The sequence below is a fragment of the Columba livia genome, chromosome 1 (assembly GCF_036013475.1).
Source record: "Columba livia isolate bColLiv1 breed racing homer chromosome 1, bColLiv1.pat.W.v2, whole genome shotgun sequence".
NCBI lineage: Eukaryota > Metazoa > Chordata > Aves > Columbiformes > Columbidae > Columba > Columba livia.
This window is the reverse complement of record NC_088602.1, coordinates 149,670,750-149,687,395: the sequence shown is the minus strand read 5'-3', so window position 1 is coordinate 149,687,395 and position 16,646 is coordinate 149,670,750. Positions and strand designations below refer to the sequence as shown.

General features: G+C 46.2%; 1 protein-coding gene across 7 annotated transcripts in view; it reads right to left on the bottom strand.

The window, feature by feature from the left end:
- HIPK2 (homeodomain interacting protein kinase 2) overlaps positions 1-16,646 on the bottom strand; it is a 134,767-nt gene that overhangs the window by 76,232 nt on the left and 41,889 nt on the right. For all 7 annotated transcript variants that reach the window (XM_065037943.1, XM_065037977.1, XM_065037959.1 and 4 more), the window contains exon 2: positions 14,718-15,816. In XM_065037943.1, coding sequence (XP_064894015.1) covers positions 14,718-15,816 — 1,099 coding nt within the window. The remainder of the gene's footprint in view (positions 1-14,717; positions 15,817-16,646) is intronic.

The following is a 16,646-nucleotide window of genomic DNA, read 5'->3' as shown; positions in this document are numbered from 1 at the left end:
GAGCCTCCGCTCCTAATGCCTTTTCTAACCGTAGCGAACAGCTAAGAAGGCACTGGGCACATACTGGCACTGCCACGGCAGCAAAGGGGTAGTAGAAGCCGTGGGGTGGGAAGGAAGATGGTGCTGCAGCCCTGGGGGTGCTTCCTCCCCACAGATCTGGGGCCACGAGCTAAGGATGGTGCTGACACAGGGCACCGCAGCTCATCGGTGCCCAGCAAATGTATCCCAGAGCACAGACACCCCACGCTGGACACGGTGGCTGTGCTTCAGCTCCACACCGTGCACCACCCAACCACGAGCCTGCCCGCGCATTGCAGAGCAGTCACTCATCTCTTCAATTTCAGTCTGATGATACGAACAGGCAAGTGCTTGCTAGCGTTAGTGAGGTTTTCATAATTGGTCCCAGCTGGTTAGTTGTAACATGCCTTGTTGTTGAGCAACTACCTACTAATGCTGTCAGACATCCCCTGGTTGCATAAGGAGGGTTAGTATCATCATTAATTACAGCCTGCCACCAGTCTGTGCCATGCTCTGCAGATAAGAAAAGCCTTTAAGCTCCTGGTCGGTCAAAGCCTTGTTGGAAAACCTTGTGCCAGACTCAAGGAAAACAAGCTCAGACTGTAGCCACAGCAGCCTCCTGTCCAGCACCTGGGTCCTCTCTCCCCTCTGGCTGCTGCAGGCTCTACTGCCCCGGCCAGCAACCTGCTGGCCCTTCGGCCACCACACACACAAGCCCTGGCTCACCAGAGAGGTGCATGTGTGTGCATATGGATATGTACAATGATGTTGTGGCAGATGTTTCAAAGCATCACAAAGAAATGTACCTTGGTGCCCGGCCACACCACTGATGAAAACTGCAAATACTGTAGTGTGGCACCACTTCAGGCATAAACCAAGAACTAAGCAAGGGAACACAGCATCAGAGAAACGCACCGCTCCTGGTGTGGAAGGCAAATGTGCAACAATTTGGATCTGTCAGAAGGCAAAAGCACGGGGGAAATATGATGGGAGTAGCTATTTCACAAGCTACTTGAGCTTAGCAATGGCTCCGAAAACCTGAGTCAAAGTTTGCAACAATTCCCACTGCCCCAGACCTCACTCATCACATGATGCAGAAAGTCAGGGGTATTTTCTGCAGAAAACCAAGCAGAATCGCCATCTTTCTGCCCTGTCACTGGGCTGCTGTGACAGCCCCCTTACAAAAGTAATGACTATAGTTATATTCTGCACATAGGATTCTTACATGACTTAAAATGCCATTTTGTGGGCAGCAATCAGAACCTGTAGTCCCAGGCTGAAGTAAAAGCTGTGAGTGTGCCTAGGAGCTAGAGCTTCAGGCTTGCTCAAAAGCACAGACCTTGAACTGGAAATCAGTTTCTTCAAATCCCACCTAAGAGCACACTGCAGAATTGGGCTGAGAGGAGTGGTCCACGTGGCTTTACCAGCTGTCTAGAACAACTCTGGCCTTTGCCACCCATGGTTTTCAACTGAACCAACCTGTGAGGGTCTGGGTTTGCTCCTGCTTCTTCTCTCTCCAACTTCTACTTTGGCTGTCCTTCAGAGCCTGAGAAGGGCATCAATGCTGCTAGGAAAATGCCCTGACAACTTACAGGTGGAACAGGCACTGCTGCTATTCTCCAGCTACCAGAGAGAAGCAGCTGAGGATTCTTCGCCTCCCTCTGATGAGCAGGGTGAAGGCTTGGGCTCTTTCAAGGTCCACATGACACCCAAGTCGGGGGGGCTGTCAACTGTGTCTCAGTACCCAGCTGCCTGATGCTGCAGACTGATCCTTTTCTAAGATGTGAGCCATCTTCCTGTTCATGCCAAATGCCTTTGAAAACCACACAGGAACAGCAAATACATTGCAACACTTCATACCTGTTACCCCCATTCCTCATTTTAGCGTAGGAATTGAACACATGCTTTAATGTTACCCATACCTCTGGAAGCCAAGAGGGTCATTCACATAAGCTTAAGCTTAGTTTCTTTTGCTAGATCGTAGTACTGACGCTGGAAGGTAATTCTCTAAATACAACGTAATGGTTTAAAGTTTATTCCCCAAAGGATTTATGTAGACATAAATATACAGATTAAAAACAAGCAAGACTTTGGGAGCTTTCTACTACCTTCTGAAGTAGCCAGGCATATGGATATTTTATCTCTCTTTTGTATCTACCATCTTCCAACCTCACAGTTCAGAGACTTCATACGGATCAGCAGCAAAGTTCAGACTAGCACTGACAATTTCATTAAAAAAAAAAAAAGAGAGAGAAAGAATTGTGTTTTCTTATGTTCTCTATTCTTTTACTGCTATTTTCAAAATGAAGAACAGACCCTATCAAAGTGCTAAGGGCTGAAAACATCTAAACGATACAGGAAACCTAACTTTGTGCCAATCCATTTTTATCATCTCTTTGTGGCCATAACAAAGCCAAGAACAAGAGCTAAACAATAGAGAAAAAAGAATAATTTCAACTTTTTTTTTTTTTTTTTCTGAAAGTAACATTGGTCACAATAACAAGAATCCATTCAAAAGACAGAATGTTATCTTCCAACCCAGTTAACATGCCTTTCTTTCTCTAGCTCATTATATATCTTCCACATCAAGCTGTATTCTGACCTCACAAAGGAACACGTTTGGAGCTGCCACATCTCTGTAGACATATTGGCATTGCTAAGTAAAATCCAGACCATGCTAACCTTTCCCTTCCCTGGCCCCTCATGCACCTGCCAAGAGGACGTAGGTTATCAAATGAGCCTCCAGAAAAGCCTTTTCAGAAACAACAACACGGCTATCTTCTGCTTTTGCTTGTGATCATCACAGAATCACAGAATGTCAGGGATTTGAAGGGACCTCGAAAGATCATCTAGTCCAATACCCCCACCAGAGCAGGAACACCTAGTTGAGGTTACACAGGAAGGTGTCCAGGCGGGTTCTGAATGTCTCCAGAGAAGGAGACTCCACAACCCTCATGCAACTCACTAGAATCAGTCCACTAATTTAAGTGGCTAACAATGGCAAGAGCTGTATTTTTGACAACTACAGGGATGAGATCACTTAGGTAAGCTTCTATTTTTGATACAGGCCACCACCATTACTCCCCTTTTACCTGCTGATATCAACTGGCAATATTTCATCATTAACTTTTTAGCATAGTAACCAGCAAATTCAGCTAGCCTCAACTGAGCCTGTTTACCTTTAAGATTTCATCTGTCCCTTTTAATATTGTTGTGAGGTGCAAAGAAATACTAAATTTTCCTCTTGGCTGATATCCTCTGTTTGCAGACTCCTACTGGTAAGTAAAACAATATGGGACAAAATAAACAAACTTTTTTTAAGCCATCAGATACTCCTCCCACCCCATCACCCTGAGCTTTCTTCTGAGTGCACAGCTCTGCATGGAAGCAACTAGTTGAAACACGAATTCTTACCATGATGCATCTGAAAAAGGCCATCAGCTTTTCTTCTGTACGCCAGCTGTCACATTAACATGCATGCTGGCCCTCATGGTCACGTGTACCATTATGTTCTCTGTTACCCCTTTGTTTAAGGGCCTCCGCCACAGAATCTCTGTGTGTTAGGTGCTGTAAACACAAGCCCTGCTTCAGAAAACCCGGCATCTGAGGAGAGCAGCAGAAAGTAAATGGCGACAGACCCTTCCAGCTAGGCTGGAGAGAACGGGGAGCAAACATGGTGGTGTTGCTCAGCAGTATTACCACAAATGATCTAATTGTACCATCTGCAGTTAAAACACAACTCATTACAGTACTGCTCCTCTTCTTGTCAAGTTAACTGAAAGCTGGTAACTTTTTTGCCTCTCTGCACATGAGCACAAGCATCAGCTGCTGGAACAGATGATTCTTCTTCTCCTCTAAAGGCTTCAGGTGGTAAGCTTCGTAAGTCACCAGAATTACCTGAAAACTCTCCCAAGCCTTCCACAAAGGCATAAGTTCAGTGATGATGCTACAAAACCTTCAGCACTTTGCATGTCTCATCAGGCCCTGGGGTCCTACTCTCAAGCTTGGGAATTTCTACTTCAGATCAAGTAAGAAAGGCAGCGGTTGGCAAAAAGAAAAAGAGTTAACTCTTGGAGACAGAGAATTTTTGATTCTGAGTCACTTGAGTCAGACTCAGGCCAAATCCCACACATCTACCCTGTCTCCACACCTAAGTGGGAGACTTTGGAGACTGACTGTAGGCTTGGTAGCAGGTAGGAAGAAGTCTGCTACTACCTGGCTCATGCAAACCAGCATAAACAGGGACAGAACCTGAACATGCACTCAAGAACCAATTCCATACAGTCACAGTAAAATAAAGGCAAAACCTGTCAGCACAAAATCACTTGTGTCTTTGCAAGTAAAACAAGGGCTGCAATGACTTCTGTCCTTCAATAAGCAGAAGACAGAAGTCAAGCTGCCACTCAGGGACTCACGGTTTACTTTCCAACCCACTGCAGCAGAAGCACACTATCCTGTTTAGGAACCGGCTATCTCTGGTTTTGAAGTCTCCAGATAATGGGAAGAGGGAAATCTCATCTTCTTTCCTCCCACGTATTTCCTTATATGGGGAAGAGTGACTTCCAGGTAACCATCTCCTGTGAAAGGATTTCTCCTCTCCAGTTATTAGAGTCACTTCCCTTTTATTTATTCCTCTTAGAAGAAAAAAATAAAATTCACAGTATATACACACATGCCTCTCTTATGACTTTTTTTTCCCCCTTTGTAAGGCACCACAGAATAACCATTGTTATGACCTGGCCTAAGAGACAGAAGACATTTCATTGACTTTCCTCCTTAAACAGGTGACAGCTGTGGCTCTAACTCAGCTTAAGTCAGGCCACAGGATTAGTGGTTTTCAAGGAAGATAACTACTCTCAGCTGCTTGGGAGTCACTCCTTTTTCCCCAGCATGACCAGGAGAAGGAGGCAGCTACTGAGCCCCCACCTGAGTATTAGGTGCCTTTATATTAGCTTAGGCTAATTTGAAGCATCAGTACAGCAAGTGGCTTGAGAAGTTAAGACAGAGACTTTGGGGACTGAAATCACAGTATTCAGGGGTCTGAAGCTGGGGAATGTATAACCCCATACTAATCATAGCATCTTCAGGTAATTTCTCTCTTCTAGTAATGACTCATTCATTTATAAACCCACGTCAGTCACTTTCCTACCCTCATTGCCAATAAGCAACAGAGCAGAAACACCTTCCAATCAGAAAATGCTCTTCAGGGTAATACAGCTTTTCAGTCCCACTGTGCTGGGACCTAAAACCTGTGAACCTAATGAATGCACAGACGTACACAGTAAGCTGCCTCCATGTTACACGTAAATCCCTTGCCTGCAGTGAGCAAATGTACAGGGGGAGGCAAAAGCCTGATAGGATTTAAATACGTGGTACTTGAGTAAAGCATCCATGAAATCCTGTGCAAACTGTGTTGCTAATGCTGCTTTTTCATATTCAGAAGCACAGATGATGAATCTCACTACTTGTAATTCTTCTTATTTTCATACTTGGTGCACTGATCTCATGCCAACAGCCCCTCACCTCACTCTGCTTCTCGGCAGCTACCGCTGCCATTAGCCAGCTACTGCCCTGACCCAAACAAGTGTTCAAATAAGCAGAGAGGGACATGGAAAATCACACCCCAGTGTGCGTCTGCAGTGCCTTCTCCTTCACTGACAACCTCTTGCTGGAGTAACGTCTGTGGGTCACTACACTGCTTGTTCCTACAAGCTGCTGCTGATGCTGCTGGTGCTCAGTCACTGGAGCTGAAAAGAAGAGCACACTTTCCTCTGCTCCGTTTCCTTTGCACTTGGCGAGGAAGCAACTTGAGTGGGAGGAGAGAAAGGAGAGCAAACACAAAACCACAGAAGTAAGCAATGAGGAGTAGAGACCAAACTTTGTCTTTCGTATACATGCAAAGAGCAGACTCCGATTGTAAATGGCCCTTGTTCTAGCCCCGCTAATTGCACTGCCACTCACACAAGTGGCTGCAGAAACAACTGCTTGCCACTGTACTGAGATAAGTTATTTCCTAGCCCCTGGTCAGAGCACAGGTATCTTCACCAAAAGACGCTATGTTTTTTACGTGCTACAGAGATGGAGTCTGAAGCGCTACAGCCAATAGCTGCAATAGGAGGATTTTGAATTCTCTTAGGTAAATAGCTCTTTTTAAGTAAAACAAGCTAGTAATTTGTAGCTGTTTCAAACTTGCCCTGGTACAGTAAATATGAGAGTGACCTTGATTTTTCACATAATTTCACCAGGCTGCAGCCTTAAAGGGACTTACTGTGCTTATAAAGCTTGAGAGAAGAAAACTAGACAGCAGGAAATCCTGTGACAGGCTTGTTTTTGTGATCATGTGTGAGAGATGGTAGCAAGAGAAAAAAAAAAAAGCCAAAAAACCCCTAAATACAAAACCACCTGTGGCCAACCTGCAAGTGGTGAGACTGGGACTTCCGAGCCTCTCACTGATCCTCCCGGCATTACCAAAATGACTCTGGCAGCAAGTGTAGATAAGAACCATAGAATCATAAAATAGTTTTGGTTGGAAAAGACCTTTCAGATAATTGAGTCCAACCCTAACCCAGCACTGTCAAGTCCACCTCTAAACCACATCCCTAAGAACCTCATCTACACATCATATAAACACCTCCAGGGATGGTGACTCAACCACTTCGCTGGGCAGCCTGTTCCAATGTCTGACAACCCTTTCTGTAAGGAAGTCTTTGCTAATATCCAATCTAAACCTCCCCTGGCACAACTTGAGGCCATTTGCTCTCATCCTATCACTTGCTACTTGGGAGAAGAGACCAACACCCTCCACGCTACAGCCTGTGTTCAGGTAGTTGTAGAGAGGGATAAGGTCTCCCCTCAGCCTCTTTTTCTCCAGGCTAAACAGCCCCAGTTCCCTCAGCTGCTCCTCATCAGAATTGTGCTCCAGACCCTTCACTAGCTTCATTGCCCTTCTCTGAACTCTCTCCAGCACCTCAATGTCTTTCTTGTAGTGAGGGGACAGATTAAAAAAAAATAAAGGTTGATGGATATTTATGTCAGGAGTACCCAGATGTAGCAGTACATGGACAGGTAATGGAGTGTATTTGCTTGCTGCCTCCTCTCTGCAAGCCCTCTCGAAAGCACACAGGAACTCCAGCTCAGCTGCATTTGAAGAGTGTTTGTTTCCAAACCAGAGAGTGTTGCTTTTGGGGAGCTCAGCCCAAGGCCTGGGACTGCGTGGCACCAGGAGTTGTGAATGCCCACAAAGGGAACGCGTGCTTACATGGGAAAGTTATGGAGTGGAGGGGATGGAGGGGAAGAGGAGTCCTGTTCTCCAAAACCATGTCACTTCAGAGCTGATGTGGAGAAGGAGGGTGAGCTGAGCTGCACCAATATGGACAGGACACCTGTGTCAGAGCTGGTGGTCAACCACTGAGCCCTAGTCAGCAGTGCTGCCATCACAGCTCTGCCCCTGCGCTGAGGGTGAACAGGGCTGCCTGCACCCAGAGGGCTGCCCTTCCCTCCATGGGGATGGCTGACACACTTGAAACCTGTGGAAGCCTTGGGAAAATGCTCTTTTTTTAAGAAGCAAACATGCATTTACCTTCTCTTTCCTGTGTTTTGCTCACTCTTTTGCACAACTGCCACTTCCCTAAAAGAAGGATCTTCAGCCATTCACCTGCTCCCAGTGCTCATCGCCTCACCTGAGGGCACCATCCTGCCGCCTGCACTGGTTGCACTGGCAATTCTAGCTCCTTTCCACAGCTAAGGGGAAATTATAACTTCAGGTAGGGAAGAGAAACCGTGGAAATTAGGAACTCCTAAGAAATAAAACTTTCTCATGCAAGTATCTCTATCAGTGATAAGAGAAAAGCAATGCAGGAACAACAGGGTCAACAGGAGTCAACAGGTGGCCCAAAGCCCAGATTTCAGGGTGCTCTTAGGGTCTCTGGTTGTTCCAACAATTAATGGTGAGTGTAACAGCCAAATCTTTTCTTTTTTAAAAAAAAAATCTGTGCTTAGTGGGGCTTTGCCAATCAGTTCCCTGTGGTGTTTGACTTCACTGGACTATGGCAAAGGTTTTGCAACTCCAGCTGACTGGTGAGGACCAGAGGCCCTCACCTGTGGGGCAGCATGACCCAATACAAAACCAGTGCTCCCAACCCTGGTACCTGCCTCTGGCTGCCTTTCACGTACTTGCCTCTGATCTACAACATCCCTAATGGATTAAGCCCTGCCTGTGGACACACAGGTTACTCCTTTTCCAGCCACCAAGACAAAACTGAGATCTGCAGAAGGAATATTTATTTTCAGTCCCACATCTTTGCTGTATAGGAGCTGTTTTCAGACAGGGGAGAGGGGACAGAAGGGACTGGCTCAGCACTCAGTTGAGATATTTGATTTTTCAGCACTCAGACATGGATGACCCAAGAGGAAGCAGTGCAAGACTTCTCCCCCTCATCAGGCCATCGACAACCTCTCTTTGCTGGGGAAAGCCTCTCTGCCAGGTTCCTTGCAAACAGGCCTTCGTTACAAATATTCTTGGGCCTGGGTGCACATAACTGGATGTATTTTTACACACTTGGTTAATAAATAAATAAAGCCCTCCTGTGACGGCCTTTCTGACTCCGCAGAGGGACATAGGGCTCCTCTCGCAGTGAGGCCTGCATGCCATGCCAAAGCCAAGCAAGGAGATGCTGTGGTGTCACAGGGAAAGGGGCAGATTGCTAGCCCTGACAAGATGAAGGAGGAGATGGTGGGTCTGCTCAGAGCAAACTAAAAAACACCAAGGGAAATGGTAAGAAGGTTTCACCAGAGAAAACCTTAGGGAGACTCTGGTCTGAGGAGACTGTTTAGGCTGAAATATTGGCTTCTCTCTTATAAATTAGACTCCAGAAAAGGAGTTATTTTGGAATATACAGTGTGTATCTTCTGTTGGATGCACTATGGGCATAATGCTGGTTTACCTGTCCCTGCTCTGGGGTGACATATACACAAAGGAACTTGGCGAAGAACTATCTTTCCTTTTGTTTTGTAAAACAAAAAACCAACCTGGACTGATTATCACAGAGATGGGACAAAGCCAAAATGTTTCAGGTGAATGTCTGTTCCTTCCAAAACCTGGTGGTCTACGTACCATGAAACCGAGATTCAATTAATCCTGATGTTAGTTTTGCCAAAAAAAAGAAAAAAAAAAAAAATCTGCTGAATTTTGGTTCTGAAAAAAAATAAACCTCCAAACATCCTTGGGAGAGAAATGAAAAACTGCTTAAAATAGTACAGCCTGAAGTCTGCTTTCCTCCACAAAGTCTTCTACAATGTATCTCTTCTTTTGCAAGCCTGCAGTCCCATCAGGCCTGATCATCACTAAGTGAAACCCCAGCTTAGACTTCAGCAATGAACTTGGTTGTTTCACTCCAGTCCCCAGAAGAAACATTCCTCCTCAAACCATCTAGCTAACCTGCTCTTTACCTTGGAGAGGCAGAGTCAGTAAAGCAGTGAATGTTGCAGGTAGGACTGGAACAGCCTGGCAGAACAACAAGACTCCCACGGCTGCAAAAGCAGTCAAGTCTGAGATAGAGATGTTTTTGCAAATCCGGAATGGCGGAAGTTTTTGAAATGTAAGTGCACTGTTATACAAGGACATAACAGATGCCAATTCACTGAGTAAACTAATAAGCACAGCCTATCCCTGCTGCCATTACTACTGCCTCATTTAAAGGGCAGTTTTGGCCAGAATGACGCACGCTCTGAGTCACACAATTGGGAAGAGGTTGTGATGCTTTGGCTCCCTGTCAGCACGGCTAGAGCACTGATACCTGCGATGGCATGACATCCGCGTGTGGCAAGACAGATGAGAGATCCAGTTTAACCCCCTGCGTCCCTCAGGACCCCAGTTAAAAACACAACTGCCCGCAGCCTCACTATTTACTCCAATTAGCACTCTGGGCAGCAGACAACATGTGCATAGGCCTTTATGCCTGCATATTTTCTTGTGGAGCCTGAAACTAGACTGATAAACACCTTTTCAGACTGATACTCAGCTTTATTCTCTATTATCCAAACATTTCATCAAAGGCCACTTACCTACAAAGCAGACATCTCAACCCATGACCAGACACGCCACATACTAAAGCCTTTTGAAAAGAAGGAACTACATTAATCGGTTAATAGTTTAGGGCTGACAGCCATTACTTTATATCTCCAATATTTTGAAAATTCTAAAAGGCTTAAATCTCATAAGGTGATTATGCCATTAATTAGTGAAATGCTGTTATCACTGGGGTGCAACACAGCAGCTGTTTGAGCTGAGCAGCAAAGAAAAGCCAAGAGGGCAAGAGAGCGTAGTGGTAGTGTCCCCAAGAGAAGCCCTCCTGCTCCGAGCATCCCAGCGCTGCCACGCCATGCTAGGGAACGCTCTGGCTCCAGCAAGGGAGGACTGCAGCTCTACCCACCACCCCAAACACCCCCTTTCCCAGAGGGTAGCACCCCTTCTTCCCCCTGGGTTTGTGAGTGTGGGCTCTCATGGAGCGAGCACCTGTGGCAGCCTGAGTCCTGCATGTCTCAGGATGTGTGTTTTCCTGGGAAGCTGTTCATACATGGATTGGCAACCCAGAAGGGATCTCTCTGACCTCTTGCAAAACGGAGATCACAAAGCCTACCTCAATGATCTCCCCTTCAAACTGCAGCATAAAAAAGGAAAAATAAAATCCCATGAAGATACCTTGTGACGCAGCGGCTGTCACAGCTTTTTGATCGGTTGTTCTGTGAACCGGCTTTCATTTCTAGCCTAAGCACGTCTGGCTATAAGTGCCAGCCCTGCTCCTTCACTGTGAGCTGGGCAGAACAGCCCTCCACCTGCAGCTTCGGTTCCTCACACAGGCACCTCCAGACCATGTCTGTGTTACCACGTCACTCCATGAAGGGAGCAGACCCAGGCTGACTCAGCTAGTGATAAGTGACAAGACAAAGGACTGTGGTGACTGGGGGGAAGGCTGGGACCATTGGCCCAAGCAAAGGGGAATGCTTGGATGGCCACCAGCCAGGTTCTACACGTGCAGGCTAAGGATGCTACACAAGAAACGCTTTGCACATCAGTGAATTTTGCACCACAAGCTGACGATAGGTGGGAGGAAGGAGAGCGATCCTTTTCACAGCACTCCCCCTTTTAGATGACAACTCTCACCACCACAGTACTGAAAACATCACTCACTTGGGTGGAGCAGCAGCACAAGGGGCAGCCAACAAAACTGGGATGGGGTGGAAGAGTCCCTGACCAGCCCACCAGCACTGGCGAGAAGCTCCAGAGCTGTGCAGCCACCAGGGATGATGCAGGTGACCATGTGCCACTGTGGGGCTGGGTGGGCAAGAGGACTCTACCCCTGGTTCCTAGTCTGCTCTGGCGTCATTCCCCTTTAGTAAAGGACTCAGGACTGGGAGCTTTAAGTTCTCACAATGGCTGTGACATTCTTTGTCAATTCGGTGCGGAGCCAGTGGCAGGGCGCAACATGTGCCTGTCCCCCCATCCCACCAGGCTCTGGCTGGTGCTCATCCCCTTTGCCAGAGGCATGGGCAAGCGCTGGGAATGTGACAGTGCTGCCCTCCCAGATGGGGACTCTTGGTTGCAAGGAGAGGTTCCTGCAAGGCCCACCTTAGCCTGGCATGTCCTGCCTCTCTCAGGCCCCTCTACAGGAGTGAGGGAGAAGAATGTATAGAGTATCAATTATGGCAGCAGACCCAGCCAGGAGGAGGCTATGTCCTCTGACATAGGATGGGAGCTAAATTTTGTTTGACTGAAGACACTCTGATGATCATTTTTAAAACCTTCTGTCCCACCCCACCACCTCAACACTGTTGCGATCCCTCCGGAGAGCACTGCCTGAGCCTGACAGAAATATCCCTAGTGGGACAGAAACGTTGCAGATGTTGGGGTGCCCGGAGAGGCCCCTGCAGTTCAGTAACAAGTTTGCCCACTGTTCCTTACACAAAAAACTGTGCTGAGGGATCCGTTTTGTCTTCAGAGCACATTACACGTGGCAGCCGTTGCACATGGCTATGTGGATTCGTGTCAAGAAAGAGCACTGAGTTTGTTTAAAGACACTTCTGTCTTCCACCTCCAGGAGAAGAAAATAGGCCTATCATTTAAAACAAGAGGAAAGGCCTTACACTGCTCTGAGAATGGCCAGGGTCCCACACAACGTTCCTCATTTGAAAGGATTTGGCCATCACATTCTTGGGCATAGTGTTAAACAACAACCAAAAAATAAAAAAAAAGGCAAGTTGTTAATAAAATATGGGGACAATCTGGAAATTTGCTCCCAAAAGCCTGTGATAAAAAACCTCCAGCTGAGAGCCGACCTCTACATTATATTCCCCAGGGCTCTGCCTCGTCTTTCCTTAAATGCATGGGGTGCAGGGCTTCTGTCACTTCTTTGGCACGCCTGCTTAGAGTCTGAGAGGTTTTACTCTGAGGAAGCTTTTCCTTCACGTTCAGCTTAAACGTGCCATTTCTTGAAGTCATCCCCTTGTCTTTTATACTCCAGCAAGCAAAACAAGTGTAAATTAAATGGAAGACACATGAAATCTTTATAAAGCCCTATGTTTCCCCTAGCATGAAAGTTCCTTCTCTTTGGAGTGAAATGGGTCTTTACTCTGTGCTGTATTTTTCCCCATCAGAAAATGAAGAAGAATATAAATTTTCCTCATGACTTGAATTTAGCTTCATCAGCACGCCCCTGCTGATGTAATTCAACCCAACAAGATTTTTCTTTTTCTCTCTTTTTTTCTTCTTTTCCTGGTGAGCTGCTGCCCCTTTCCCCCTCCTCCCATCAATTCAGGCATGGAAAACAAGGTAGGAATTAGACAGACAGAACTTATTATCTAACAAACTGCAAACTCAGACTGGGCAGGAATAACATTTAAAATATAAAAAGCAAATTTTACCAAGCCTTTTCCTCCCCAGAGACTGCCACAGAAATGTTCCTTGTTTGTCACTGAGAATGAACCATTTTTCTCTTTCATTTCTGCTTTCTGTCACATATTTCATTTTGGCTGCCCCTTCTGTCTTTCAGCTAGGGACCTAGGCTGCTAATGCAGAATCACAGATAACTCAACAACAAAATGCCTGTATTATCTCCTTTTTTTTTCTTCTAGTCTGCCAGGTAATTGCAACCCTAAAAGCTTTTGCATATTTACTACAGAAACATGTCTCTCCTGGAGGATGGGACTGTCATCAGGTAGAATATTTCATTTAATAAGCCTCTTCTGAGGTATAAACTCGGGTTGGGGATTTTTTTCTGGCCTCCTTCAGAGCAAAGGACAAGTAGATAAAAATCAGCTGCTGCAGTGCTACACTGTCAAAGTTCCTGTTCCTGTGGAAATTAACTCTTCCCAAGCTCAGAGCTCAGGTATTCTTTGCCACTGTGATATTTATGAAGTAGGAAAATGGCCTGTTAACAACTTGTGTTGTTTTTTTTGTCCCCAGTCCTCCCCACATATAAGCCAGATTTCTTTCCTATTTACAAACAGAGCAGCTACCCTGCTTTTCTGTAACCCATCTGATGAGCTGTGGATGCTGCCAGAACTGATTTTCATTAAATCAGTCATCAAGAAGAATCACATTTTCCCTCTTCGCCCCTATTTCACAGTATTACAACAACAAAAACATGACCTGTACATTCCTAAATTCAGCTGTCATCTAAAAACAAATTCCCTTCCCCCCTGCCCCTGCTATTTCCCCCAGCCCTGAGGTAGCACTGGAATTGCTTTTCTTGGTTCTTGGGATGTTTAATCATGCTCACTGGTACCAAAGAGAAGATCTGAGGAGAGCATCTACACAGTAACGGCGTGTCTTGGAGTCAAGACAGAGGGAGAGGATGCCCATCCAGGGATGTTATAAGAATAGGCTGCTTTGCTGAAACTGTTCAACAGACTGAAGAGGGAAATACCTGGTTCACACACTTGGCTTTGTGCACACCTACGTGGAGGTTAGAACTCCATCCTCGCACATCACACACCTGTAATTAAAAGCACTCTGAGTGGGAATAGACAGTTCACGGCAGGTCCTCAGTCCAACACTAAATAACTGACAATACTCATTCATTCCTACCGCCAACTTCCCACATGGAGAAAGGTGTTTCCAGCCCGGCCAAGTTGCCCGTTCACCTGGAGCAGAGCCAACACGAGCCAACCGGAGTACTCTCATTGACTCTAGCAAGCTCCATAGCCTGTGTGAAAACTACTCCTAGACAATGCATCTTCTGCATCCAAAGAGTCTTCCTGCAGGCCAACCTTATTCTTGTAAAGCCTCTGGTTTCATATATGAATAAAAACTGGAAGGCACAGCTGAAATATGGATTGTTTAGGTTAAGGCTTTTCTGAAACCAAGAAGCTACTTGCATTGACCTGGAAAGGAAATGTGAACTCTCTAGATCCATCCCCTCTTCTGGAAGTGGTCCCGGACAGAATTAAATATGGACAGAATTGAAAGGGTTTCTAAATTGTAACAGGCAAACTCTGTTTTTACAACAGTTTATGGTTATTTACAATGGTTTTCAATGAACTCCAAGAGGTAAAAATACAATTTTTTCTATCGCCAACAGCCATTCAAAGAGCCATCCCAGTTTAGGATTAAGGGATGACTCTCACTTATTTACAGGAATGTAGGAAAATTTCCATAGGTAAAACATTTATCCCAGTAATATGCCATAAGCCCAGTCTCTTACCTGTAATATCTGGATTGAAGGTAGGTAGAACACACAGCTTTAGACACATGGCTAGCTGAACCGAAGTCTATGACCTTGACCCTATATGGCTGTCGGGATGGGTCTACCAACATGATGTTCTCCGGTTTGAGATCAGCATGAATCAGTCCCAGGCTTTTCAGCTTCATTAGGGCAGTTGCTACCTGCTGGAGAATTGGTCGAATGTACTTAAGGGGCAAGGGACTGAATTTGTTTTGTTTTAGGAAATCATAGAGGTTCTGCTCCAACATTTCAAACACCAAGCATGTGTGATTCTTGTGCTGGAAGCACTCGTATGCACGGACAAAGTTGTAGTCATCCGCACTTTCTGTGCTCAGCCGAGCCAGGATGCTCACTTCAATCTGGCCTTGCCGGGCATAGGAAGGATGGTTTTTTAGGATCTTGATAGCCACAATCTCATTAGTGCCACGTTTCCAGCATTTGACTACTTGTCCGAAGGTTCCACGGCCAAGAAACTCTAACACTTCATACGTGTTGGTCATGGAACAGAGCACCTCATGTTGCACCAGCTGGTAATCCCCTTCGCTGTTGGAGCCACTGTTTTTGGAGGTGGCCGTGGAGGTGGTGGCAGTGGCTACAGTGGCCCCACTGGCATTGTTCTGAATCATTGGTGGATGCTCTTCAATGATCTGCACGCTGCTCGTGTTCTCGATCTCCTCACTCTTGCGCTTAAGTCCACATTTTTGGTAGGTGTCCAGAAGGCTCACAGTGCTGCGACGCATCAGGTTGTGTGGCCCGCCCAGTGTTTGCCCAGACACTGCAACCACACCAGAGGTGCTGTTGGCGGATGTCACCACGATGTGCCCCGTGCTTGCTGGGAAGATGATGGTCTGTTCGTACGGGATGCTGGGGTTGGGGATCTGGAGGGAGGCGTTGACGGCTGCTGCGGCGGCTGCTTGGGAGGACTGCACGTTCTTGCTCTGGCTGTAGACTTTGCTGTGTGTGCCGTACCCAGTCATATCCCAGTTCGAACTCGGCTCCACTTTCAGTTTCTTCACGCTACAGAAGGCACTTGACTGAAGGGTGTGAGGAGAGAAAACTTGCACATGCGAGGCCATACCTGCAACACAACATCAGAGTGAAACCAGGGTGTCAAGATGCCCTCCACAGCTTTTTTCATTTGTTCCGTAGCAGGAAGGGAAACTGGGATACAGACATCAGATACAGCACACGCACACACACAAAAACCAAGTTCTGCCAGAAATATGTACTCAACGCAAATAAAATATTATGCTCTAAAATAAATCATTACCCCTGATTGAACTATACTAACAACAACAACGACTCCTGCTCTCTTGCTCTCCCTCTTCTCATTTTTAATAGCAGGAATGTAAATGTTATTTTTACCTCCTCTGCCTAAAGAGACACTTATTCCCATTGTCTCCAGGAATATATCTAGCTCTCAGGAAGAACCGATGTCAAATACTGCAAAGTATTCTGCCTGTGGAGGCCAAATCTCAAATCCTCAGGCTCATCCTATACTAAACAGTTTGGTGGATCTGATTTAAGTCCTCTGTTTATTCCCATAAAACCACTGTGTAGCTTCTGGCCTGCAGAGAGCCAGGATAGGCCCTGGAGATGATAGACCATGATGACAAAATGGAGATGCGCGGACAAGTTGCAGAGTCAGGACAGAAGCAGCTGATGTTTCGGGTTACTTGCCAAGTCTGCGTGTGGGTATCATGCACAATGCTGGTCTGTGCTCAGGGACACTGGAGATGGGAGTTAACTTAACATGAGCTTCACTCTGTGCTCTCAGTTCTCCCAGATTTATAGAACTGTGTTCATCTATCCTTACTCACAGTGACAATACCACTACTGGAAAGCAGATCCCCTGGAAATGAACGGCATTGTTAATGAAGCAAACGTACACATTAGCATGTGGCAGAA